Source organism: Hyaena hyaena, unplaced genomic scaffold (genome assembly GCF_003009895.1).
Source record: "Hyaena hyaena isolate Hyena2069 unplaced genomic scaffold, ASM300989v1 scaffold_956, whole genome shotgun sequence".
In the NCBI taxonomy this organism is placed as follows: domain Eukaryota; kingdom Metazoa; phylum Chordata; class Mammalia; order Carnivora; family Hyaenidae; genus Hyaena; species Hyaena hyaena.
The window spans coordinates 606,231-633,797 of NW_024081590.1; the positions used below are offsets into that span (position 1 = coordinate 606,231).

At 37.5% G+C, this 27,567-nt stretch overlaps 1 protein-coding gene across 1 annotated transcript in view; it reads right to left on the reverse strand.

The window, feature by feature from the left end:
• The window catches only part of IL7 (interleukin 7), a 55,731-nt gene extending 31,321 nt beyond the window's left edge, over window positions 1–24,410 (reverse strand). Inside the window, exons 1-2 of the mRNA XM_039221184.1 lie at window positions 24,125–24,410; window positions 17,811–17,944 (exon numbers count right to left, since the gene is read on the reverse strand). Of these exons, the coding sequence (XP_039077115.1) occupies window positions 17,811–17,944; window positions 24,125–24,134 (144 nt within the window). The 5' untranslated portion in view covers window positions 24,135–24,410. The remainder of the gene's footprint in view (window positions 1–17,810; window positions 17,945–24,124) is intronic.
• Window positions 24,411–27,567: the final 3,157 nt, after the last annotated feature.

Consider the following 27,567-nt stretch of genomic DNA (forward strand, 5'->3'; position numbering starts at 1 on the left):
ATTTTTCTCCCCCATGGTCCTCCGTTAATTTCCTCCTAATCCTCCTATATGTGCAAACATATGATATTTGTCCTTCTCTGCCTGACTTATTTCGCTCAGCATAACACCCTCAAGGTCCATCCATGTTGCCACACATGGTCAGATTTCATTCTTTCTCATTGCCATGTAGTATTCCATCGTATGGATAAACCACATCTTCTTGATCCATTCTTCCATTGATGGACACTTAGGCTCTTTCCATGTTTTAGCTATTGTGGAGAGTGCTGCTATGAACAGTGGGGTACATGTGCTCCTATGCATCAGCATTTCTGTATCCCTTGGGTAAATTCCTAGCAGTGCTATTGCTGGATCATAGGGGAGTTCAGGTTAAGTTAAATTCTTGATTTCAGCTCAGGTCATGATCTCATGGCTTGTGGGATTGAGACCCTGTTTGGGATTCTCTGTCTTTCCCTCTCTCTCCCTGCCCCTCCCCTGCTTGTACACAAACACCTTCTCTAAATAAATAAATAAACTTTTAAAAAGTAAAAATTACCAAAATAGTAATTTTCACTAAATAGCTACAAAAGCATGGGAGTACATGCTTTAGTGCATGGGAGTATATTACAAACTTTGTAATCATGTTGTGGTTCTAGCATTCATCTCACTGCCCCTACTTAGAAAAGTGTCTTCTTTATCCAACTGCTGGGGGCTATTTTAGTCCCACCTACTCCTTTGGAATCTTGCTTTAAAAAGTGTTCTATAGTTTTCAGAGTACAGATCTTTTGCCTCTTAGGTTAGGTTTATACCTAGGTATCTTACGGTTTGGTTCAATTGTAAATGGGATTGATTCCTTGGTTTCTCTTTTTCTGCTGCTTCACTATTGGTGTATAGATAGGCAACAGATCTCTATATGTTGATTTTATATCCTGTGACTTAGCTGAATTTGTGTATCAGTTCTAGTCATTTATTGGTGGAGTCTTTTGAGGTTTCTACATAGAGTATCATGTCGTCTGTGAAGAGTCAAAGTTTGACTTTTTCCTTGCTGATCTTAGTGTCCTTTACTTCTTTTTATTGTCTGATACTGAGGCTAGGATTTCAGTACTATTTTGAACAACAATGGTGAGAGTGGACATCCCTATTATGTATCTGACCTTCAGGGAAAAGCTTTCAGTTTTTCCCCACTGAGGATGATATTAGCTGTGGAGCTTTCATAAATGGCTTTTATGATGTTAAGGTATGTTTCTTCTAACCCTACTTTCTGGAAGGTTTTTTATCAAGAAAGGATGCTGTATTTTGTCAAATGCTCTTCTGCATCTATTGAGAGGATCATATGGTTCTTATCCTTTCTTTTATTAATGTGATGTATTATGTTGATTGATTTGAGGATACTGAACCACGCTTGCAGCCTAGGAATAAATTCCACTTGATAATGGTGAACAATTCTTTTAATGTACTGTTGGGTTCAATCTGCTAGCACCTTGTTGAGAATTTCTGCATACATATTCATTAGGGATAATGAACTGTAATTCTCCTTTTAAGTGTTTTTGTTTTTGTTTTTTTGTTTTGTTTTGTTTTTTTGGTCCGGTTTTTGAATCAAGGTAATGCTGGCCTCGTAGAATGACAAAACTGTGAACTTCACAGGATTGGAACCCAGTCTGCCAGATTGATCTTTCTATACTTATGTTCATTATCTAAGAGCTTCCATACAACCCCCAACAGACATTTCATAAGTGTATACAAAATTGAATTGAAGTCCAAGGTTCAATTCCAAGCTTGAAGTCCAAGGTTGATTCAAGTAGTCCTCTACTCTCTTTCATTTGCCTCATTAAGACCCACCATTCTTCAAAGCCCTATTAAAATTGTGATTCCACAAACTGCGAGATCATGACCTAAGCGAAAGTCAGACGCTTAACTGACTAAGCCACCCAGGCGCACCCCTTTTTTTTTTTTTTTAAAGGTTCGAGCCCCGCGTCGGGCTCTGTGCTGACTGCCAGCTCAGAGCCTGGAGCCTGTTTCAGTCTGTGACTCCCTCTCTCTCTGACCCTCCCCTGCNGAGTGCAAGGCCTTGGCTTAGAAGAGCACGACAGGCAATGACAACAACCTACTTTATGGAGACCTAGGCTCGAGGTGACCAGGCACAGAGTCACTTTGGCCCCCAGGACTTGCTTCCTCAAGAAACAAGCCAAAGTAGGGGCGCCTGGGTGGCTTAGTCGGTTAAGCGTCCGACTTTCGCTTGGGTCATGATCTCGCGGTTCGTGGGTTCGAGCCCCGCTTCGGGCTCTGCGCTGACTGCCAGCTCAGAGCCTGGAGCCTGTTTCAGTCTGTGACTCCCTCTCTCTCTGACCCTCCCCTGCTCACGCTGTCTCTCTCTCTCTCTATCCTAGAAATAAATAAAAATATTTTAAAAAAATTAAAAAAAAATTAAAAATAAAATTGTGATTTTCCCTTCAGTCACTAGAACTCTTAGAGAGTATGAGATCCATCTCTGACTAGGAAGATTGCAATTGTCAGATGCTTAATGAATGTTTAACTGAACCACTAAGGAACAGAGATTGAGATTTTACACCGATCTGGAAAACCTATTGCAAACCTGCCAATGTATGCACATTGATCTTTTAAGGAGCTTTTAATCACTCACTAGTGTTAATGTTAATAGACAGTAATAATTATATTCCCTCTTACAAGTATGACAATGAGCAATTAAAAATGTGCCAAATATCATCAGTGCTTACATAATCTACTTTCTAACTGCCTTACTACTTGCCTGAATTTTATATATCACTTTCAACTTTAGGACACATCAAATTTTATTAATGAAAGAATATGAGGGGACCAAGTACTATATTGACTATATTTAGAAATTATAGTGAGCTGAAGTGGGGTAGTCACAAGTTGAACAAAGATAAAGATTTACTGAAGAAAAACGTTAGGCAAAGAAATATAACCAAGTATGGTAGAACAATGTATCATATGGAATCAGAAAGGAGTGCTTTACTCTGACAGCATAACTGTAAACACTGCTTGGTCCGGCAACAATAAGCAAGATATTAGGTAGGTTACATGTTCTAATATCAGTAGGAGTGATGAGAAGTCATGAGTACAGTCAATGTGGTAAAGACTGTAAGTCGTATAAGTTTTACAGTTTCACTCATGTATAGCAACATGTTCACACTATAATTTGAAAATAACATTTAAGATTTTTATGTAAATATAGTAAAGTATATTCATTCATTTAGTCAGTTAATATTTTTGAGGAGTCTACTCTGTGCTGGGTAATATTGTAGATACTGAGGATACAGTGATTTATAAGAAAGTCTCTGCCCTCACAGATAAGAACATTTCAGATAGTAGTAAGAACCATGAAAAAAAAAAAAAGAATACAATATATTTCGGAGAAAGGAGAGACCACTCTAATCCTAAAAGAAAGTACATTTTACGCTCATCAATTGACCTGTTTCCTTTTTTCTCTTGGCTAGCTGGATTTTGTGACTGGTAGTTTCTTTTACTTCTTCTTTAAAAAAGGCTCATGAGTGCTCTGCTCCCCTGCAGTTTGACATTGATGGATAGTTTTCTGTCTGTGCACTTCATGCATAAACAATAACTTGGCTAGGTATAAAATTCTTGCGTCACATTTTCCTTCAGAAGTTTGTGACTGTTATTTCATTATCTTTTTATTTAGATAATGAAAATCTGAAACGACTCTGATTTTCCCAAAATTGACTTGCCATTTCTATCTGAATGCTTGAATTATTCTTCCTTTCTCTTGAAGTTCAGTCACTTTACCAAGATATAACTCATTGACAATCATGTTATATCAATGTTTTATAGTACATGATATGCCCCTTTAATCTGTTAATTCCATTTTTTCAGCCATTTGGGGGGAAATTTTCCTCTATCATAGGTTATTTTACCCTTCCATTTGATGAATTTTCAGGAATAATAATTCATAAGTTGACTCATTACTGTCTGTGATATTTCTGCATGGTTGCCATGCCATGCCATGTTGTTTTCATCTTACGTTTACAGGGAGCTCCTCTATGATGATATTTATTTGACCTTATATGTCCCTTCTCACCTATCAGAAAACACTGTCTCTTCTCAGTACTTGTAGGTGAGGTCATGGTATTGTTTGTTCCATAATATTTCTTTTTCAAGTCCCTTGAGGGGCTTGGTGAGCTGCCTTTCTTGGAAAGAGAGTGGTCACTCTGCCTTCAAGGCTCCCTTCCAATCAAGAGTGAAGCATTTCGCTTTTGATAGAGACTATGATATTCAGGGTGTCCTTTATCCACTTCACTTGGTTTTCCCCAGCAGACATTTCCACTGCTTCTCTCCGAGTGGAGTTATTAGTGAGATCTTTTATAGAGTTTTGCACACCTTTCCCATCATCGATATGAGTTTCCCATAGTTGCCTTAACAAATGTTCACAAACTGTGTAGCTTAAAGCAACAAAAATGTATTCTCTGGAGACCTAAATCAAAAATCAAAGTGTTGCCAGAGTTCCATGCCTCTCTTCTGGCTTTTGGAGGTGGCCAGAAATCCCTGGTATTCATTAGCTTGTAACTGCATAACTCCAATCTCTGTCTCTGTCTTCATATGTCTTTTCCTTTGTCTCTTCTATTCTTCATTTCTAAGGACACTTGTCGTTGGATTTAGGACCCACCCAATCCAGACTGATCTCATTTTGAGATTTTTTTTTCTTTTTTAAATTTTTTTGGTGTTTGCTTATTTTTGAGAGAGAGAGAGAGAAACAGAGACAGAGAGCAAGCAGGGGAGGGGCAGAGAGAGACAGGGAGACACAGAATCTGAAGCTGGCTCCAGGCTCTGAGCTGTCAGCACAGAGCCCGATGCGGGGCTTGGGAACAGTGAGATCATGACCTGAGCCAAAGTCCGATGCTTACTGACTGAGCCACCCTGGTATCCCTTGAGTTTCTTAATTGTATCTGCAAACAGCCTTTTTCCAAATAAGATCACATTCATATGTCCCAGGTACACAGATCCTAAGGGATGCCACCACTCAATCCACTACACCACTTATATTACCATTTTTGGAGGGGTTTTGTTTTAGGATATGCTGCTGTCATGTGGGTTCCTGAAAGATCTTTCTCTTTTGGGGGCTCAAAGTTTTCAATAACTTTTTTGCATAAAAAAGTATCTTTTCCTTAATTTGATTTTCTGTTTTATACTTTGGTAAGGTTTTAGGTGCCCAACTTTAGCCATCTCAATGTGCTTCAACCTGTCATCTCACCCCAGCAGTACATTTTAAATCATGAATGCCAGTGATACATATACCTTTAGCCTCCATTGTGTGATCATCTAAAACAACATGTTAAAACCCACTATGAAGGTTAGAACATACATAATATCAGTTCTTTGTTGTATGTAATGAGATCATAGTAGTTTTCAAAACAGGTATGACCTGCTTCAGCAGACTGAGAGTAATCAGAATGTCACATCTTTAAAAATTTTCCAACTAAACTAGCTCTATTTCCATTTGTTAGATTTGTATAAATCTCTCTTTTCAGTTTTCTTTATTACCCAAGAATGTAGAGAGTTTATTCAGTGCAAACAGACTATGTCTCCTTCCAAATTCCATGTAAAGAAAACAGGACTACATGATCCATCCATAGCTTTCTGCTTATGCTTTTTCTTTCTGTTTTAATTTATATTGCAGATAAAAGGTATCAACACACAAAATTAGTGCAGCATAGTCTGATGTTCTTGCTCATCCAGATATGTGTATAAGCTCCAACCATGCACGGGCCTGAGTCCCAAATTTACAATTATTTAATTCATTCCTGTATGCCCAGAATTGTCTCCAAAGAGATCTACAATGGTGGGGTACTCATATCTAACTTGATGCCAATCCTTACACTCTTTTCCAAAGTAAACCTTCCCTAACAAATATCTTGAACAATAATAAGTATCTTGTCAGTATTGGGTCCAGGTAACCAGTCAAGACTCCTTTCTCTCATGATGAATCTTCCTGTCAGTGGATATTAGCCAGGAACAATTCAGTCTTTCATGAAGAACCCAATATCATGAGGCCCCATAAAAATAAGAGGGTGGGTTATTAATCTTATTCTTCCCAGGAATATATCTTTGGAAATGTAATTATTGCCTCCCCAGCAACTAGTTGTACATACAAAGGGATGTTGTATTTGGAAAATTTATGTAGCCATAAAATAAGTACTGTTAGTCTTCTTTTATTTTTGAATGAATGAATGAATGAATGAGTGAATGAATAAATAAATTTTACTCTGTTTTAATAGACTTTATTTTAAAAAACAGTTTTAGGCTTACAGGAAAACTTGGAAAAAAGGACACAATTCAAATATATCCACTCCCTCTATCCATCATTTCCCCTTTATACAGTCTTGCATTAGTGTGGTATCTTTGTTACAGTTCATGAATCAATATGGTTATATTCCTATCAGCTTAAGTTCAGGTTTGCATTAGGGTTCACACTTTATGCTATAAAATCCTATGGGTTTTGACAAATGTGTGTCATGTATCCACCATTACCATGTCATATAGAATAGTTTCACTGCTCTAAAATTTCTCTCTGCATCACCCATTCATTCCTACCTTCCTCCCTCCCCAATTCCTGGCAACCACTGATCTTTTTACTTTCTCCATAGTTTTATCATTTCTAGAATTGTGTATACTTGGAATTATGGTATGTAGTCTTTTAAGATTGAATTCTTTCACACAATATGCATTTAAGATAACCTTTATGTCCTTTCGTAGCTTGATAGCTCATTTCTTTTTATCACTAATTATATGCCACTGAATCTATGTGCCACATTTTATTTATCTATTCACCTGATGAGAGATGATGTGGTTGCTTCCATTTTGGGCAATTAGGAATAAATAAAGCCTTTATAAACATTAGCATCACAGTTTTAGTGTGGACATTCGTTTTCAACTTATTTGGATAACTACCTAGAATCATGATTATATGGTGTGATTATGTTTCTCTGTAAGAAACTACCAGACTGTCTTCCAAAATAGCTGTACCATTTTGCATTCCCAGTGGCAATGAATGAGAGCACTTGTTGCTCTGCATCGCTGTCAGCATTTGATGTGTGATTGTTTTTAGTCATTTTAGTAACGACAGATTTTAGTCATTCATCAGGTGTGTGGTGCTATCTCACTGTCTTAATTCACAATTCCTTAATGACATGATCTTGAGCATCTTCTCCTATGTTTATTTCCAATGTGTATTATCTTCTTTGGTGAGGTGTCTAGTCAGGTACTTTACCTTTTTTTTATTAGACTGGTTTTTCTTTTTTGTTATTTTTGAGTTTTAATAATTTTTTGGATATTTTCAATACAAGTCCTTTATCAGATGTGTGGTTTACAAATATGTTCTCCCAGTCTGTGGCTTGATTTTTCATTCTCTTAGCAGTGTCTTTCTCAGAGGAGAGTTTTAATTTTAATGTAGTCCAATCTCTTATTTTTTGTTTGTTTGTCTCATGTGCTGTACTGTTGAGTGTTGTACCTAAAAAGTTATCACCAAATTCAAGTTTACCTACATTTTTTCCCTATTTTATTTTCTATGACTTACATAGTTTTATGTTTTATATTTAGGTCTATGATCTACTTTGAGTCAATTTTTGTGAAAGCTTCAAGGTCTATTTGTTGAAAAGACTATCTTTTCTCCAATTGAATTGACTTTGATCTTCTGTCAAAGATCAGTTCTCTATATTAGTGTTGGTTTTTGGGGGGCTGTTTATTCTGTTCTACTGATTTGTCTATTATTTTACCAATAGCACAGTTTGATTACTTTAGCTTTAGAGTAAGTCTTGAGTTTGGGCAATGTCAGGACTCTGTTTTCCTTTTCAATCTTTTTGTCTTTTGTCTTTTTGTAACCTGCAGCTTTGCCATAATTGCTTATTAGTTCCAGGAGTTCTTTTGGTTATTCTGGATTTTCTATGAAGATAATTATGTCACCAGTAAACAAAAACCCTTTTAATTCTTCTGAGTATATTTTATTTTCTCTTCTTGTTTTATTGGATTAATTAGGACTTCCTGAAGAATGCTGAATGGGAGTGATAAGAGGGTACATCATTAACTTGTTCTTTTAAAAAAGTTTTAACCTTTTTCCTTTTCTTTTCTTTTTAATAATTTATGGTCAAGTTAGCTAACATACAGTGTATACAGTGTAGTCTTGACTTCAGGAGTAGATTCCTGTGATTCATCGCTGACATACAGCACCCAGTGTTCATCCCAACTTCCCTCCTCAATATTCATCACCCATTTTCCCCGCCCCTCTCAGCCCCCCAACCTTCTGTATTTAAGAGTCTCTTATGGTTTGCCTCCCTCTCTGGCAACTTATTTTTCCTTCCCTTTCCTTATGGTCGGTCTTCTGTTAAGTTTCTCAAATTCCACATATGAAGGAAAACATGATATCTGTCTTTTACTGACTGACTTATTTCACTTAGCATAATACCCTCCAGTTCCATCCACATTGTTGCAAATGGCAAGATTTCATTTTTTTCATCACTGAGTAGTATTCCATTGTGTATATATACCACACCTTATTTTAGAAAGAAAGAAAGAGAAGGCATACAAGTGGAGGGAGAGTCAGAGAGAGGTAGATAGAGGATCCGAAGCAGTCTCTGTGCTGAGTGCAGAGTCTAATGTGTCTCAAACTCACGACCCTGAGATCATGACCTGAACCAAAACCAAGAGTCAGCTGCTTAACTGACTGAGCCACCCAGAAGCCCCTTCATCATTAACTTGTTCTTAATCTTAAGGGAAAGTATTTGATTTCTCATCATAAAATATAATGTTACCTGTAGGATATTTGCAAATGAATTCTACCAGTTTGCTTAAATAATTTTCTATTCATATTTTTCTGAGAGTGTTTGTAATGAATCCCTGTTGGATTTTGTCAAATCCTTTTTCCACATCTATGGATAAGATCATGATTTTTTTGGAATCTATTGATGTTATAATACATTAATTGATTTTCAAATGTTGACCTAACCTTGCATATTTGGAATAATCCCACATAGTCATGATGTATAATTATTTTAATACATCATTGAATTTAATTTGGTGATATTTTGTTACGGTATTACCCCCCCCAACTCTGTTTATGGAAATATTCACCTGTCTTGCAGTGTCATTGTCAGATTTTGGTATTAGGGTGATACTGGCCTCACAGAATAAATTGGTGAGTATTCCCTCTGGTTCTGTTTTTTAAAGAGTTTGTAGAGTATTTTCTTACTTAAATGATTGGTAGAATTCACCAGTGAAACCGTCTGGAGATGGAATTTTGTATTTTAAAAAGTTATTAATTTTTATTCAATTTCTTTAATAAATACAGTCCTATCCAGGTCATATATTTCTTCTTGTGTGAGGTTTTTTAAAAAGTTTTTTTAATGTTTTATTTATTTCTGAGAGAGAGAGATTGAGAGAGAGAGAGAGAGAGAAAGAGAGACAGCGTGAGCAGGGGAGGGTCAGAGAGAGAGGAAGATACAGAATCTGAAACGGGCTCCAGGCTCTGAGCTGGCTGTCAGCACAGAACCTGACAGGGGGCTTGAACCCATGAACCACCAGATCATGACCTGAGCCAAAGTCGGATACTTAACTGACTGAGCCACACAGGCGCCCCTCTTGTGTGAGTTTTGATCATTTGTGTCTTTTAAGGAATTGGTGCATTCATCTAAGTTATCAAACTTGTGTCCATAAAATTGTTTATAATTGTACTAGTCAAGTTTCTCCAGAGAAACAGAACTACCAATAGGAGATGTAGCTAGCTAGCTAGCTAGCTAGATAAGGAGTAGGAGAGAGAGACAAAGAGAAAGACAGGGAGGGAGGAAGAGGGAGGGAGGGGAGATAGAAGTTGGGGGGGGTATTTTAAGGAATAGGCTCATTTGATTGTGGGGCCTGGGAAGCTCAAAATCTAGAGAATAGGCCAGTAGGCTGGAAGCCCAGTGACGTTGATGTTGCAGTCATGAGTCTGAAGTCAGAATTCCTTCTTCTTTGGGAGAATTCAGTCCTTATTCTTACAGCCTTTAAATCATTGAATGATGTCTTAGTTTGCTCAGGTTGCTATAGCAAAATACCATAGACTGGGACAGTTAAACAATAGATATTTATTTTTCACAGTTCTAGAGGCTGGAGAGCCAAAATCAAGGTGCCAGTCAATTTGGTTCCTGGTGAGAACTTTCTTCCTGGTTTGCAGAGAGCCTTCTTTTCACTATGGCCTCATATGGTGGAGAGAGAAAGCTCTGGTATCTCTTCTGCTTTTCTGAGGTCATTAATCCCATCATGGGGGCTCCACCCTCATGACCTCATCTGAACCTAATTACCTTCCAAAGTCGCCACCTCCTAATAAGATCATCACATTAGAGGTTAAGGGCTTAAATATATGAATTTTTGGAGAGCAGAGCCAATCAGTTCATAACAAATAAGGATCACTCACATCATGAAGGGTAATCTGTTTTCTTCATTGTCTATGAATTTCCATGTTAACATCTAAAAAATACCTTCACAGCAACATCTATGCTGCTGATGGACTGAATGGCTGTGTCCCATGGCCTAGCCACACTGACACATAAAATTAACCATCACAATAATATTCTTTTATTATCCTTTTAATATCCATGGGAATAGTAGTGGTGTCCTTTCTTTTATTTTTTAATATGTGTACTTTGTGTCCTTATCTTCTTGGTTAGCCTGGCTAGAGAAAATTTACCAATTTTATTGATCTTTCCAAAGAACCAGATTCTGGTTTCCCTGATTTTCTCTATTAATTTCCTGTTTTGAATTAATTTTGTAATTCCCACTATTTCTTTTCTTCTGATTAATTTGGTTTTAATGTGTTCTATTTTCTTCTATTTCATAATATGGAAGCTTAAATGATTGACTTATATCTTTCTGTTTTTCTAATATATGAATTCAATGCTCTAAGCATTGCTTTCACTGTGTCCAACAAATTTGGTAGTGTACATTTTCTTGTTAGTTCAAAATACTCTTAAATTTTTCTTGAGACCTATGTTATCTAAAATCTTGTTTAATCTCCAAATATTCCGTCTATCTTTTTATTATCAATTTCCAGTTTAATTATGTTTTAGTTTGAAAGCATACTTCACATGATTTCTATTTGCTAAAAGTTTGCTAAGATGTGTTTTATAACCCAGAATATGTTCAAACCTTAGTGGACAGTTCATGTCAGCTTGCCCAACATGTGTATTGTGATGTTATTGGATGAAGTATTTTATAAATGTCAGTTAGGTCCAGTTTTTATAGTGCTTTTCAGTTCAACTCTATGAATTACTGATCTTCTGTCTACTGAATCTGTCAATTACTGATAGAGGGGTGTTGAAGTCTTCAGTTATAATAGTGGATTTATCTGTTCTTCTTGCAGTTTACCAGTTTTTGCTTCACAAATTTTGATATTGTTATTAGGCACATAAACATTAAATATTGTTATGCTTTCCTAAAGAATTCATTCGCCTCTTTATTATTATTTAATGCCCTTACTTTACTTATCTCTGATAATCTTCTGTACTGCATGCTTTGCCTGAAATGAATACAGCTACTTCAGTTTTCTTTTGACTAGTGTCTCATTTAACATGTTAACATGGCAAATCATCCTCCATCTTTTTACTTTTAGTCTATGTATAAAGTATGTTTCTTGTACACAACATATAGCTGGGCCTTTTTTTCCTTTTTTTATAAGTTCCCTCAGAAAATCTCTATCTTTTAAGTAATGTATTTTTATTTTATTTTTATAACTAAAATAAAGTCATTAGTAGAACAAAAAGACTTGCCTCTTAAAATCTAACTTCTCTGGTTAAATTGCAACTGATTCAGGCTGCTAAATTATATGCACAGAGAATGTGTTTTATCTTCCATCATAATTTGATATAAAAAGAACTAATTTAAGATTTATTTTAACCAATTTAAATCTTCTTTATTCTGCTAATTACAGTTTTTCAACATATTTAGACATGTTTGTAAAGTAATTTTGACAAGAATTTGATCATTTATTTTCTTGGCTACCTTTATCAGCAAATCAATGAAATGCGAGTTCAAAGTCTAATAGGTATTAGGTGAGAGGGATTTTAAAGTGTTATAGAGTTTTTGAAAAGGAAGAGAGAGTGTATCAGATTTGAATTTGGGGAAGATTACCAAGTGGCAGCAAAGAAGACAGATGCACTCTGGTGGCAGAGAAATCATACAGCGGGGAACCTCCTGAAGACTATGGAAGCAATCTCAGTGATGTTCGAGGACCGCCTGATCTAAAATTATACTAGTAGAAGTCAACAGATGAATGATTTATATAGTTGTTAAGGGCATAGAATAATCTGTGATGGATGAAATGAAGGAGTAAGGGTGTCAAGGACGATTCCAGGCTTTCAGCATTGATAGACTGGGCAAATGCAAATGATGTTACCTAAGACAGAGAACGTAGAAGCAGGAACAGGTGAAAAGTGATGATAGTTAGTTTTCTATTATGCACGATGTGCCAGTACAGTACCTCTGAGTAAAGATTTGTAATTAATATTTAAATTAAATGGTGCTCAAGTTTATGAAACGGGTGTAAACCTGAGGGCCATCTATGCAAAGATGAAAGTTGAATCTGTGAAGGCCCATTGAATAGAGATGCGAGAGAGTTAAGGACATTGGAGATTGTAAAGCCGGTTATCACCTATTCATATTTTATAACATAATAACTTATAATAAAGAACAGCCCTTCATGTGCCCGTAATTATACTGACTCATTCCTAGAAAGTATGTGACCATATCTAGCAGCCTTTATATTTCCTACCAGCCTCTGTTCTGGTGACTAAGAGTTACGTAATTCAACCATATGAGTCATGTTTAGCCAAAATATGTTTTTATGGAAAAAATGCAGCATTATTCCACATCTCAAACTAGTTCATACTGAGGATCGAGTATCAGAAAAGCTCCTGACATTTGATTCATAACAAATTTCCAAAAAAACAGATGTTCAACAGAAAAGACTTCTAGCCTATTTGAAACAAGCTCTGGGTTCTCATTAACTTATGGTACTGATTTTAAATTCATTTATTATTATCAATTATTATTATAATTCATATTGTTAGTTATGAAAAACCGCTGTACACAAAGTACTCTGTTAAGCATTCTTTGGGATACAAAGATAAATCAAGCATAAACTGTCCTTAAGATACTTACAGACTAGTATGGGGAAGTAAGATATAACTTAGGTAAGTATACAAGGAGTACTGGTTTAAGAGTCACAGACAATTTTAAAGTGAAATTAAGAAAACAGTCCCACTTACAATTTCAAATGCATCAAAGATACATAAAGTACCTAGAAATATACTTAACAAAAAAGCTCAAAGCTTACAGTCTGAAAAATACAAGATATTTGTTAAAAGAAATTGAAGATCTAAATAACTGGAAAAACACCCCATGTTCATGTGTTCATGAATCAGAAGCATTGTTATGCATTCCTGAAAAGGCAAAGCCCCCACATTTATCTATAGATGCAACAAAATCCCTATCAGACTCTCAACTGACTTCCCAAAATTGAAAGCTGATTCTAAAATTCATATAAAACTGCAAAGGACCTGAAATAGCCAAAAACAGAGCTATTACCTGTTTTTCCTCATAATAATGAGTATATTTTCTGGAACTAGATTGCTTGGGCTTGATTTTCAGTGATGTCACTTGCTAGCTATGTGATCCAGGTCTCAGTTTCTCCGTTACACAGAAGTGGTGTAAGAATTATATAAACTAATACAGAGAAAGTGTTCACAGCAGGACAGGCACGTTGTAAACCTTGTGTTTGTATAAGTTATTATTATTGTTACTGTTATTATTATTATTATCACCTCATGGAGTATTGTGAAGCTCAAATAAGATAATGTACATGTGGGTACCTGGGTGGCTCAGTCAGTTAAGCATCAGACTTTTGGTTTTGGCTCAGATCATGATCTCACAGTTCATGATTTCTAGCCCAACATGGGGCTCTGTGAGGACAGTGCAGAGCCTGCTTGGGATTCTCTCTCTCCATCTCTCTCTGCCCCTCCACTGCTCTCTCTTTCTCTCTCAAATAAATAAACTTAAAAAAATTTTAATAAAAAAAGATAATGTATTTGAAACTTTTTATAATGTACTGCTATTATAATTTTGTATTATAGTGACAAGTGAATCCACCATCCTTCTAAAGTATAGAAGAACATGGATTATTACTTAATTTTTTAATGTTCTACATTACACATAATAAATGCTCAAAATATTATATTTTAACTAAATGTTACTTTTACGATCAAATCACTGTGGACTTTTCGTCAGGAATAGTCTAAACATCATTGCATCAAGACCACTCACAATCTTGCTATAAAGTAAAGATCGACTATGTCTACCAGTCCATCAGTGGTCTTAAAAGTGGAGTCACAATGGATAATCCACTGCAATGTGCGACAAAAATTTTAGGAATTCTATCTACATGTGGTTTTTATCTCATCCTTTGTAAGTTTTCTTCTATTTTATATATATCTTTCTTAATGCATGAAAAAATACTATGAAATGCTCTAATATGTAAATAAATGCTAAATGTGTACTGGACATGTAGGCTCCTAAAACTTTTACTAATGAGTGTACTGTCTACAGTCTGGAGATCAGTGCACTGTCCCACAACATGGTCTCTCTCCTAGGGCCATGCTAATCTATTCAACTCCTCATGGAACCCAGCTTATGTCTTTTGATTCCCAAATCTAGCTCACAACCAGTGTGTTTGTTTTGAATGACAGTGTGGCAGCTACTCCATATGAAGTGCATACTTCACACCAAGACTTCACGATCACCAAATGAAAGCTTCTTTAAAAGAGGTTCTATACCTAGTCTGTCATTATATCTACCTTGAAACCCCCCACCACTTCACCACACAAGAAGGTTTTCCATAATAACAGGCTCCAAATAGATGTTTGCTTCATGAATAGGCTAACACAGATATTGACATCAAAAGGCAGCTGAGTGTGCTGGTTAACAGCAGAGGCTCATATCTGTATTCTGCCACTTACACAAACTGGAAGCCCCAAGCGTCAGATTCTTTCTCTGGGAAATAAAAGTAATAAGAGCACCTTTCTTATAGGTATATTGTTTATTTGGCAAGCACCTGAACATGACAAGCATTTCATAAATTTAAGATTATTATTTACTTGCTTATTATTATTTACCATTATTATGGTGTCCTTGAGACTCAAACACAGTAATGTTCACCAAGCATCTAGTACACACTGAGTGAATGAATATTATTCATGTTGGTATGAATAATTCCCTGTGACTTCTTTCTCCTTCCCTCTACCTTATCATCTCACATTTATAAACAACTTTCTTGAGACTATCATGGCACTATTCGCTGGAATTGATTAGTTCACATACTCTTCCATGTCTTGTGAATTAATCTCTTCAGCCATATTTTGCTTTGTTTTAATAGTATCATTGTTGCTGCTCTTGTTCTTGTTGCTGCTGTGTGGTTTCATGAGATAAGCTCCTCTAAATTTCCAGGAAAAATGTGCTATGAATCTGGTAGATAAAACTCTCCTTTTGGATTGCTAGTAGCATTTTTTTGCAACTTTACACACATATAGTTATTTATAAATGTAGGACTAATACTAGTTGATTCCTTGCCCAGATAATAAAATTAGATAAGATCATCATCTTGACTCAAAAACATTAATTTAGTAGCATTAATTAATGTAGAAAATGTCAAAAATGCATGAAATATAAAATGATATAATTACCATTTAGTGTACACTTCTTTTTCCTTGTCAATGGGCAAAATCAGGGACCTCCGTGGTCCCTGTTCAATATTATCTTGAACTTCCCATATCTGTCCAAGAGGTGAAACTGTGAATTTCTCAGTGTGTCATGTGCTATTTCAGTATAAGCATGTTGGAGGAGATGATGGTGGAATGGCAGGAGGGATCATATTAGATAATTTCTCCCATCTCATGAACATTTGAGAGGGTTCCCCTTTGCCATTTGGGGCTTCAAAAACCGATTTTCTGTTAAATCAACACATCTGATAATGTTGATACAGCTCTTATTGTCAAAAAAAAAATCATCTTTGTAGGTGGCATAATTGTGTAAAAAATCCGAAAGGATTTTTCCTCCTGGAACTAGTAATTATAGTAAGGTTTCAGGATACAAGGATAATATACAAAAGTCAATTGCTTTCCTAAATATCTGCAATGAACGATTGGAATTTGAAATTCAAAACACAACACTATTTACAGTAACACCATAAATATGAAATACTTAGGTGCAGATCGAAGAAAATGTAAGCAGGATCTATATGAAGATCAAATATCAAGCTGATGAAATAAAGCAAGATCTAAATAAATAGAAAGATATTTCACAATAAGACTTAACATTTTAACAAATGTCAGTTTAGATGTGAGTTCAGAAACTTCATCAATCAATATGTACAGATGGCAATAAGTATATGAAAAGATGTTCAACATCTTATGATATTAGAACTGTTGATTATAACAACAATGAGATGCCATCACACACCTATTCGAGTGGCTAAAATTAAGAACACTGACAACACCAAACGCTGGTGAGAATACAAGGCATCAGGAGCTCTCATCCATTGCTGGTAAAAATGCAAAATGGTATAGTCATTTTGGAGGACACTTTGACAATTTAGTATAAAACAGTCTTACCATATGATCCAGAAATAATTTTCCTAGATATGTATCCAAATGAGTTGAAAACATGTGTTCATACAGACCCCTCTACATGAATGTTTATAGAAGCTTTATTCATAATTGCCCCAAATGGGAAGCAACCAAGACAAGTGCTTCAGACAGTGAATGGAGAAACAAACTGTGGTATATCCATTCAGTGAAATTTTATTCAGCAATAAAAAGAAATGAGTTATTAAGCCACAAAAGAAATCTTGGAGTAACCTTAAGTATACATTGCCAAGGGAAAGAATCCAGTTTAAAAAAGCTACATACTGCATGATTCCAACTATATGACATTTCTAGAATTACAGACACCAAAACAGATTGGTGGTTGCCATGGGTTCAAGGGGAGGGAAAGAGGGAGGAATAGGATTTTTAAGGGCACTGAAGCTATTTTCTATGATACTGTAATGGTGGATATATGATACTGCATTTGTTAAAACCCAAAGCACTGTACAACACAAAAGGTGAACCCCCATGTCAACTATGGACCTTAGTTAATAATAATGAATCAATACTAGTTCATCAATTTAACAAATGTACTATGCAAATGCAACTCTTAATAATAGGGGAAATTGCACAGAGGAAGAGTGAGTATGTAGGAATTCTATACTTTCTGTTTAACTTTTCTGCAAGCCTAAAACTGCTCTAAAGTCTAAAATATATTGTAAAAGAAAAAATACATAATAAATTTAAAAATTTCTTCACAGCAAATTACCTATATGTGTATAAAAATACCTATATAATATATATGCATGTGCACACAGTCAGATAAAATAACCATGTATCTCTTTTCATGACAACTTTTTAATGTTGTATTCTGTTATTTTCCCTTTTTCTATTTCTGCAGTGACTAACCGTCATCAGGAAGTGAGGAAATGTAGATAGTTATGCTAAATTATGCTTACAAGAAATTTACTAGTGAAGGGAACTGGGCTGAAATGGATAGTTGTAGGAATCTAAAGGTCTACTAAAGAATTATTTTAAAAGGATATAATGATACCAACTATAGAAATATGAACAGTAGCTCATTAAATTTTGTTCTTTAGTTATTCCACTTTCTTCCAAGGAATACAGATGGATACATGAATGTAAAACTGTTAAAATGTGAGAAAAACAAGCACATACCAAATCATTGATGCTGATCATTAGAATGTGCTGATATTCTCTTCCGTCTTTACCTTCAATATCACAATCAGATGATGCTACTGGCAACAGAACAAGGATCAGGGGAGGAATTCCAAAGATATACCTAAAAGAAACTAAATTGAACAGTGAGTAAGAATAAGCTAACTGTTGTAAGTTATATTATATAGTTTGATTGTGTTGTTTCAATTGGCCTCATCATTTCTTTCTTTTTTTTTTTTTTTTTTTAATTTACTTTGAGAGAGAGAGCAAGCACAGGCGGGGGAGGGGCAGAGAGAGAAGGAAACAGAGAATCCCAAGCAATCTCCAAGCTGTCAGTGCAGAGCTCCGCATGAGGCAGATCCCATTAACCTTGAGGTCATGACCTGAACCAAAATCAAGAGTCAGACACTTATGGGGTGCCTAGGTGGCTCAGTCGGCTAAGTCTCCAACTTCCACTCAGGTCATGATCACACGGTTCGTGGGTTCGAGCCCCGTGATGGGCTCTGTGCTGACAGCTAGCTCAGAGCCTGGAGCCTGCTTCTGATTCTGTGTCTCCCTCTCTCTTTCTGACCCTCCCCTGCTCACTCTGCCTCTCTCTCTCTCCCTCAGAAACAAAACATTTTTTAAAATACTTAAAAAAAAAGAGAGACACTTAACCAACTCAGCCCACCCAGGCGACCATTTATTTCTAATGCGTTTTTAAAATGCATCTCAGCTTTTGGATAGTGTGGGAAAAACCCTAAACTTCAATATTATGTAACAACCAACGTAGGATTGCATTTCAGAGTTTAGATATCTCTCACTTTTTTATTTAAAAATTACTCTTTGGAAAAGCACCAAACAGGTGCGATGAAAGCAGTCTCTTTGCCTCAGGAAAGTGTCTAGGGTATAAATCAGTTTATTTAATCTCAGTTTATGTTGAGCATTTCTACAAGAAAAAGCATCTACAGGTAAACAGGTAAGTTACAGGTAAAAAAAAAAACAGTTAAAAATTTTTGAAGTTTTATGATTGGTGGCATGCATATTTATGTAAACCTTGATGGCTATCCAAGTATCCAGCTGCTTCTGGGGGCAGCATTGCAGGAGGTTTATTTCCATGGTACTGTACTGTGATTATAGTCTTTCTTTTTAATAATGGACCTTAAAGAGTTTAACCTTCCCAAAATTGTGACAAAGTTGACGCTTATATTTTGATACTTTATCTTTTCGTTTTCTAAGTGCCCAGAGACCAACATTTTCTTCAAACACGGCTCTGTCTAGCTTCTTGACCTGTTAGAAAAAGCCACTAAATAAATTCACGACTTCTTAACTAACGATTTATATCTGTTTTTGATAAGCCTTCCCAGCTAGAGACAATTGTCTAAACAAAAGGAATTAAATTAAAAATGGTATCATTTCAGGCAGTAATAATGCCCTGATGGAAAGCCAGTTACTCCCAGAGACATTAAAATCTGGTTATATATGGACTTATTCTTTGTAAACCTGCCAAAATGTCTTATTTGTATCTTTCTGCAAACTCTTGACCTAAGTTGACAATATATTTCCTGTGAATTTCTAAATGAATTTTAATTGTACTTGTTGACTGCAAGACGTTTCACATCTGTGTGTTTTCTGATTCAGACTACAAACAATACTGCCTGGTACCCAAGGACCTAATATTGTTACAATCTAAAGACTGTTAAGTACATCATAAAGTTCCCAATAACATTACCATCTATTATATCATTATCTGTCATACAAAAATCAATAGCACTCTCCAATAAATTTTGAGCTCTTAGTGACCCATATTTTTACAAATAGAAGAAGTAGGCTAAATAGCAGGTATAAGAACAGATATGAATCCTCCATCTCCTCTTCATATATCACGGACACTTGACAAAGTAAGACAAACAAAATGAGACAAGGAGTTTATTCATAGCTCTGAATAACACAAGTGTTTATCTGCGTTCAAGCAAAATTTACATAGATTAATAATAATGATGATGATAGTTATGTTTGAGTAGGTATCATGTGCCAAGCACTTTGTTACCTTATTACCTACATTATCTGTAAAGATCAAAAGACTCCTGCAAATTAATCCTTTTTGTAAAAATCAGACAGTAGGTACCAGGTCCAGATTCTAACCTGAGTTTACTGCTTCACCAGGATTTTATCAGAAATGGCCATAATCTTTTATAACATGTAATTACATTAGTCCTCTGAATGTAACCCATCTCTTTGTAATATTACACAGCTCTGCCTCTCTCTTGTATCACTGTTCTGCATCCTGAAGTTTCTCAAACAATAATCAATCGCTATTTATTTATTGAATATACTGGATTTGTATAGATTGCATACAGCCAAATTTCATTTTTTCTGTCTTGTTACAGGTATCCAAAGGTAGATTTGGAAAGAGTAGATGATAAGGAGAAGTTATACCACATACAACTTAAGGGGAATATAATAAAATAAATAAATAAATAATAATGAAAAAAGAGACACTTTCACTATTATAAATAAATGCTATTTTAAAGGTCCACCCTTTATGTTTTAATAGAGGAGGTTGTTTTACTTTCTATGAGTAGCACGTGTTGTGTCCTCTTCACCCTAACTTTCAGTAACTAGTGTTCCCCAAATTCATTATCAATCCGTTTATTCACTGAATGACATTTTATCAGGGCTTTCAATGATGACTTGGCAGAAAACTCAGTCTTTTTTATGTATTACAGCTAGTTTCTCAATTCTGAAATAATTTGTCTTGCCTGTAGAGAGTGTCTTTTGTCGCTGTTGTTGTGAAACAGGTCAGCTCCAGATGGACTAGAGCAACACAAAACACAGAGGGTTTGGAGTATGGAGACTTCTGGAGGTTTTGTCTTGCTCTGACAAGGGCTTGTATGACAATGGTTTGTGAGATTGACTGAATGACAGCATCTTTTAAGTTTCCTTTAGCTGATCTGTAAAATGAAATCTTTAGACTAAATGATCTCTTAACATCCCATCCAACTTTCAAACACCGTAATTCTAAGAATCTCTCTGGCCATCCAAATGAAGCATTTCTTTACACTTGAAGTCGCTTCTGGACAGTACTGCAAACAAACTCAGGGCTTCAGACTCACATCTCTCAGGTTCCCATCTCTTGAATTAACAATTCGCAGTTTGGTCTGCAACTGAAGTCTTTTCTCCACATCATCTAGAGAGTGAGCATATTAATATTGCCTAGTTTGAGAATGCTCTTGACATTGTTGTCACAAGAGGAAACAAACTCTGCTTTTATTCTGTTTTGTTTCAGGTTATACATAGAAACGTACCCCTTTCCCAACCCTGAACTTTTCTTTAGGTTACAGAAAAGGCAAACCATAAGGAATAATGCAAGGCAAGCTTGGGCCTGTGGAATTGTCTTTAGATTTCCTGAAGGGATTGAAACTGGAGAATTTGTTTTCAGTAGGGAATTTGGTTAAACCAGAATGATGACTGTCTAAAGAATTCTTGTTGGTTTTTAATTTAAGCCAAACAATACATTCAATCCTCAGCTGTATAAGTTATGGGGTCAAAGTGAACATAAAAAAAATTAGTTTCTACAGGAGTGCCTGGGTGGCTCAGCAGTTTAAGCGTCTGACTCTTCATCTTGGCTCAGGTCATGATCTCAGCTCAGGTCATGATCTCAGGGTTCATGAGATTAGCCCTGAGTCGGGCTCTGTGCACACAGCATGGAGTTTGCTTGGGATTTTCTCTCTGCGCCCCCTCTCTCAAAATAAATAAACTTAGAAAAAATTAGTTTTTCTCCTGTCTATCAAATCCAATTTTTCATCAGCCTTTAAGACCAATGAGTGCTTATTTAATATCCATAATAACATTTCATGGACCCATTTTCACTGGGAATTAAAAAAATACTCAAAAGACATTCAGGATGAAACAGAAAACATGATCTGAATATATAAGACTTGACTTTAATATGAACAACGGACACAACCAAATTGGTGCACAAAGCACACAGAAATTTAATAAACAGAAAACAACCATGTGTCATATGGAAATCATTTCCTTAACGTTACAAACATATATTTGATTATCTTCATCTAAAGAAATCTAATATCTGTCATAACCAATATTAAGACTTTATTGTAAACTCTATCCACAAATCCCATGATAAGCCCTTAAAGGTATTTCTACAGCCGTCCTATGATTTTTGCATATAATATGTCATTTAATCTCATAACCTCTTCAGTAGGTAAGTGCTACCAACTAGTCACAGTTTTGCAGGCAGAGAATCCGAGGAACAAAGAAAGTTTTCCTCATATATAATGAAAGACAGTATGAAGAGTTCAGAAATTTAGCTTTTAGCCACCGTATACTGCATCCTACAAAAACAAGTGTGTGTGTGTGTGTGTGTGTGTGTGTGTGTGTGTGTGTAGTCAGGGGGAATGTATAAAAACACATCTTTTCTCACATGAACCTAAGGTGCTTCCTGGCAAAGCTCTGAAACACTGCATCATACACTCTTATTTCAGAAAACAGACCCTAAATATTTGCTCTTATTACACTAGGTTATGTGTCAGAGGTGAGATCCTTAAAAATAATCTCATGTGCATGAGTGTGAATATGACATATAAGTTGGTCCCATAAAATAGCCTTTTCATTTTTGTTTCAGATATGGAAACATCAATGTGGCACCATGTGTGATTCTCTTGTGTTCCTGTTCAGGCTTTCTCATCATTCTCAGATCCCTGTCTTTACTATTCCATTTTTAGTCCTCAAATATGATTACATTACCTAAACTAGAAAGTATAGTTGAGAACCACATAGGAGAGCCTCGACTAACTCAACTCCCAAAAGAAACAGCAAAAAAAAACCCTCTTTACAGTAACTCTATCCTTAAGCTTCTAGTAAAATCTCTTGGAACAAAATGCAAAAGCCACACATTATTACGAGAAGTTCAGAATTCTATTACTTTGTTTGCTAGTAATAACTTGCGGTAAATGAACAATATAGATACACTTCAGGAAATAAAGCTCCCTGTTAATAAAGCACACACTAGCTTCCATTTTTTTCTTTTTTTCTTTGCCTTTTTTTTTTTTTTACCTCTCCACTTCAAATCAGAGGTGATGCAGGGATCAGAACCAAGAGCTATAAGAAAGAAATAATCGCAGGAGATCCATGGCATTGTAAGGAAGACCGGGATGTACCTAATTTCTAGTTGTATACTAAACTTCTGGAGGGCACCTATTACAAATCTTTTTCCATAATTGTCCTCCATACTCTATCCCTACAACCCCCTTGATTTTGGTACTGATCTGCAACTTCTTCGCTATGCCAGTTCTTGATTCTTTAATAACCTATGAAAGAGAGGAAAGACTCCTTTGATCTAACGGTGTAGCCTGGAAAGCGCACCGAGCAGGCGTGAAACGGAAGAGCAAACTGCTCCCTACTCCCGCCCCCTCCCCCACCCGTCTTTTTTTTTTTTTTTTGGCTTGAGGAAGTATTCACTATAAACCTTTCTAATTTCCCTCAGCAGATCTTCGCCCCATCACGTCTCATTTTCTCCTTTTTTCCCCCCCTTCCAGTAAACTTTTGGGCTCTTTTCCTTGGCCATATGGCTGCCACCGGAATCCAGGTCCCTCGACTCGGCTCTGACCTTGTCCTTTTTACTCTTTGTCCGTAGTCCGCACAAATAAAATACACTGCATCTCTGCAAAGGTCTCGAATTTGAACTTACGCCTGGTTAATTCTGCCTCCTCCAAGGAGGACCCATATAGGAAAAAAAAGCAAAAACCCGAAACTCGCCTTCTCGGTGCCAGCCCAAGCACCCGGGTTCCCAGCAAAGGGGACGCGGCACAGCCCCAGTCGGAAACTCCCAGCCTCGCAGAGGGGGCGAAACGGGGTTTTCCAGAGACCTGTCCCTTTAGGGTTTAAAAGCGCGTCCCGTGGGAGCTTCGCTTTCACTTCTCTAGAGAGTACGGAGCTCCGGGAGCCCAGGTACTGGCCCCCACCCGGGCGCCTGCTGACCGACGGCAGCGCTGGCTCGGGAAGCCCGACGGCGAGCCACTCGCTGCCTCTGAGACCTGGTTGCCACCGCTGAGCGGCGCCGAGGCTGCAGCGCTCGGGCTGGGGCGCCTCGCAGCCGGCCAGGAGCAGCGGTCCCAAGTGCAAGTGGCTGCGGGCCAGGGTACTGAGGCGCGGCTAACGCCTGCCTGCGAGACAGCCAGTGCTCCCGGCAGGTCCAAAGTGCAAGGCTGGACTGTCCCGGACGCGCCGGGGCGCCGGGCCCGGCAAAGCGTCCTGGAGTCCCCCGGCGTGCAGGGCGCGCGAACCTGTGCGCCTGGAAGAGGAGCCCTTACCATGGAACATGGTCTGCGGGAGGCGGGCGTGGTCATGATGACCGCAGCTGCAGCAGGAGCAAGCTCTCACCGCCCATAGTCGCTGCCAGGACCCTGGTCTTCCGCGGAGGGGCCGGGAGTCCGTGCGGGGCAGGGCGGTCTCTGCGGCTGGTTGCTTTCACCCACGCCGCGCCTGCTGCTTCATCCATCCCAAGGGGGGCGGCACACACCACGGCCCGACTCTGCGCTTTGCCTTTCCCATAACTTCCGTAGGATCCGCCGGCAATGTACTTTCAGTTTCTACTTTGCGCTGGGTCTGCAGGTTCGATCTTCGGGTTCAGCACCCGGGCGCCTTCACCGTCCCACCTCTCTGGAGCACCTGCGTCCTGCCCCAGCTCTTTCCGTGCACCTGGACGCACCAGAGGAGGGCGCGAATTTCCAAAGCACCACAGAAGGAAGGAGATGGCCTTCTGAATGAGAACAATTCGAGGCAAAACACTTTCCAAATGACCTCTAACCGCCTTGGCAAAGCCAGGCGACTGGGATCTAAAAGCATTGGTTGCTAATGTGTCCACGGAAGCCTCAAATGTGTAGGACGAAAGCTCGGCTATTGCAAGCCTACGACGCCACAAGGGAGGCGTCGCCACGGATGTAGTGATGCCAAGTCGTCTTGGGGGGGAAAAAAGGAAGTACAGAATGTTTAACAGGGTCACGCCCTCGGCCCCTCAACCTCTGTAATCAGGCTCTTTCTGCCCTGTGGTTTGTAGATGCACCTGCCCAGGTGAGACCTCAAAGAAAAAATAATCCTGTGAGTGCATCTAATCTGGTAAGTGTATGTTTGGACCCAAAAATCAAAGCCCAAATTGAGTGGAGGAAATGGAGACAGACTATAATAGTCGATAACTATGACTTCCACGTACACATTTATCGGAATTGGGCAATAAATCACACTATCCATTTTGATTGTGTTTTACTGAAGAGTTCATTTATTTTTCTAAGCTCGAATTATTTTAGAATTTCCTGTCCGAATTTGTTTTCTGATATTCTGCAGGAACCCTGCTTAAAGAAGGTGGGTACTGTAAAGTGATAATAGTGATGATGACAATGGCTGTCATTTATCTAGCATTTGCTTTGTACTAGTATTGTACTAAGCATTTTCTGTATATCGGCTCATGCAAACTTCTCTGAGTAGACAATTTTCTTATCTGCACTTCACAGATGTGGGAATGGAGACTTCCTTAAGTAACTTGCCAGAGTTCACTTAGCTAGTTGGTAATAGAGCTTGGACACAAACCTGCTGTGTTTTGGCTCTAGAGTTCATGCTTGCAAACTCTGTGTTAGTGGTCCTTGTGAATAATGTGGAGATTGATGCCAGCAGGGTAGCAGGGTCAGGTGTCATGTGGGTGTGTCTATTCCCCATTGTGGGGACCTCAGGAAAGCTTTCTGAAGTTTCTGAGTTATAAACGGAGACTCAAGCAGGAACGAAAGTAGGGCTGTGAACCTTCCAGAATCTATTATCACGTGAACAAAGAAAAGAGGAAAAGAAAGAAGGGAGAAAGAAATAGAGATGAACAGTGAAGTAGAGAATGAGACAGAGTTGCTCAAGCCGGACGGTTGGATCTCTGATTCTTCTTTTAGTCTCACTTCTCACATCCAATCCATAAGCAGATCTTGTCAACTTTACCTTTAAAATAAATCCTGAATCCAATCTATTATGTGAATTGCCTGTGAGCAAATCATTAAAACCCTGCTGTCCGGGGATCATCCAGCTTTCACCCTTGCTGAAGACTCCTTCACTTTCCTCACAGCGGCAGGATATTTGATTTACACAATACCACCTTCTGTGGTCACCCTCTGGTTACTTTCCAGTGCGTACCAAGCCCTCAAGGTTCAGGGTGATCTGGGCACTGCTGCCTCCTCTGACCTTCCCTGCTGCACATCTCACTATGGCACATTTTTCTTTCCCGAGCCCAGCCTACATCCACGAGAAGAACAGTATCCAGGACACAGACATTCAGAAAGTATTGTTGAGTGACAGAATGAGACAGGACAATTGCATGAGAATGTATGAATGAGAATATGCATGAAGAAGATGTATGTAAAGGCAGAGGGAACTAGAAGGAAAGAGGAAGAGAAGGGGGGAAGCAATAGAGAATAAGAGACAGAATGGGGTGGGAAAAGCCAAGTGTTTCCATTTGACTGGAACCTAGAGTGGGAAATGGGGAGTGGAGAAACAGGAGGCTGGAGTGACTTTTAAAAATGAATTCTGCAACTAAACACACTTGGATTGGTTATTTATAAATTTAAAATCCCTGATAGCACCACTGAGGTATGTAATTGCACATAGCCTACACCTTTAAAAAATAAAAAAACTTTTCAGGGACAGATAAAAGAGCATCCATCACTAACTTGCTCAAGGAGAAATCCGTCTTCCTTTTTCATGCAGTCATAAAACATGACAGAATAAAGGCTTGTGCATAAATGAACTTTTGGGAATCATGAGGGAAAATTCTGCAGAGCTTCAGGAGAGGACATGTAAATTCCTCACTAAATTTTGACCCCAAATGTAAAGAATCACTCTGAAGAAAATATTCATAATGAATTTGGAATTGTTATTGGTATGTGAAAAAAGACACATTGTACCTACATTGAGTTATTATTTTTCTTTATATAAGAGAATTAATACTGTTTGGAAAAATATTCCAAAATGAAGTCTTAAATCAGTGGTTGATATTTTGAGAAGCTGAACATTATTTTTTATCAGACACATGGATAAGGGTTAAACAATTTATGGTTTTTTTATATGCTCATGTTTTATGATTAGAGAAATGGAGTGGTTACTATAAAGTTCACTCATAGAATCCATGAATTGTGCAGAAAAATCAACATGGAAACAAAATAGTACATCGTTTATGAATTATAACCAATAAATATTAAGAGGGAAGACATCATCTCAGAAAGATTTATACAATGTAATAGAAACAATTGAAATAAAACGATATGAATGTCTACTTAAAGAGAGAATTGTTAAAGGTTAATCAATGTCTTTTTAATTGTTCTACAATCTTCAGTCAAATTAATCAATTTGTGGTAAACCTGAAGATATTTTCTTGATTAATTATCTGAACTATTTGTACCCAATCTAATATGACTATTGTTTATAGTCTGAGATCTGAGTGCTAGCTATCTTTCTATGGATTTAGAAAAAAATTAATGTTTTAATTTTATTTTTCAGAGAGACAGAGAGAGAGAGAGAGGGAGAGAGCATGAGCGGGGAAGGGGCAGAGAGAGAGGGACACTCAGAATCCAAAGCAAGCTCTAGATGGTCAGCACAGAGTCCAACATGGGGTTCAAACTCACGAACTACAAGATCATGACCTGAGCTGAAGTCAGATGCTTAACCAACTGAGCTACCCAGACATCCCTGTCTATGGATTTTTTATGAGGTAACTATGACTTCATTT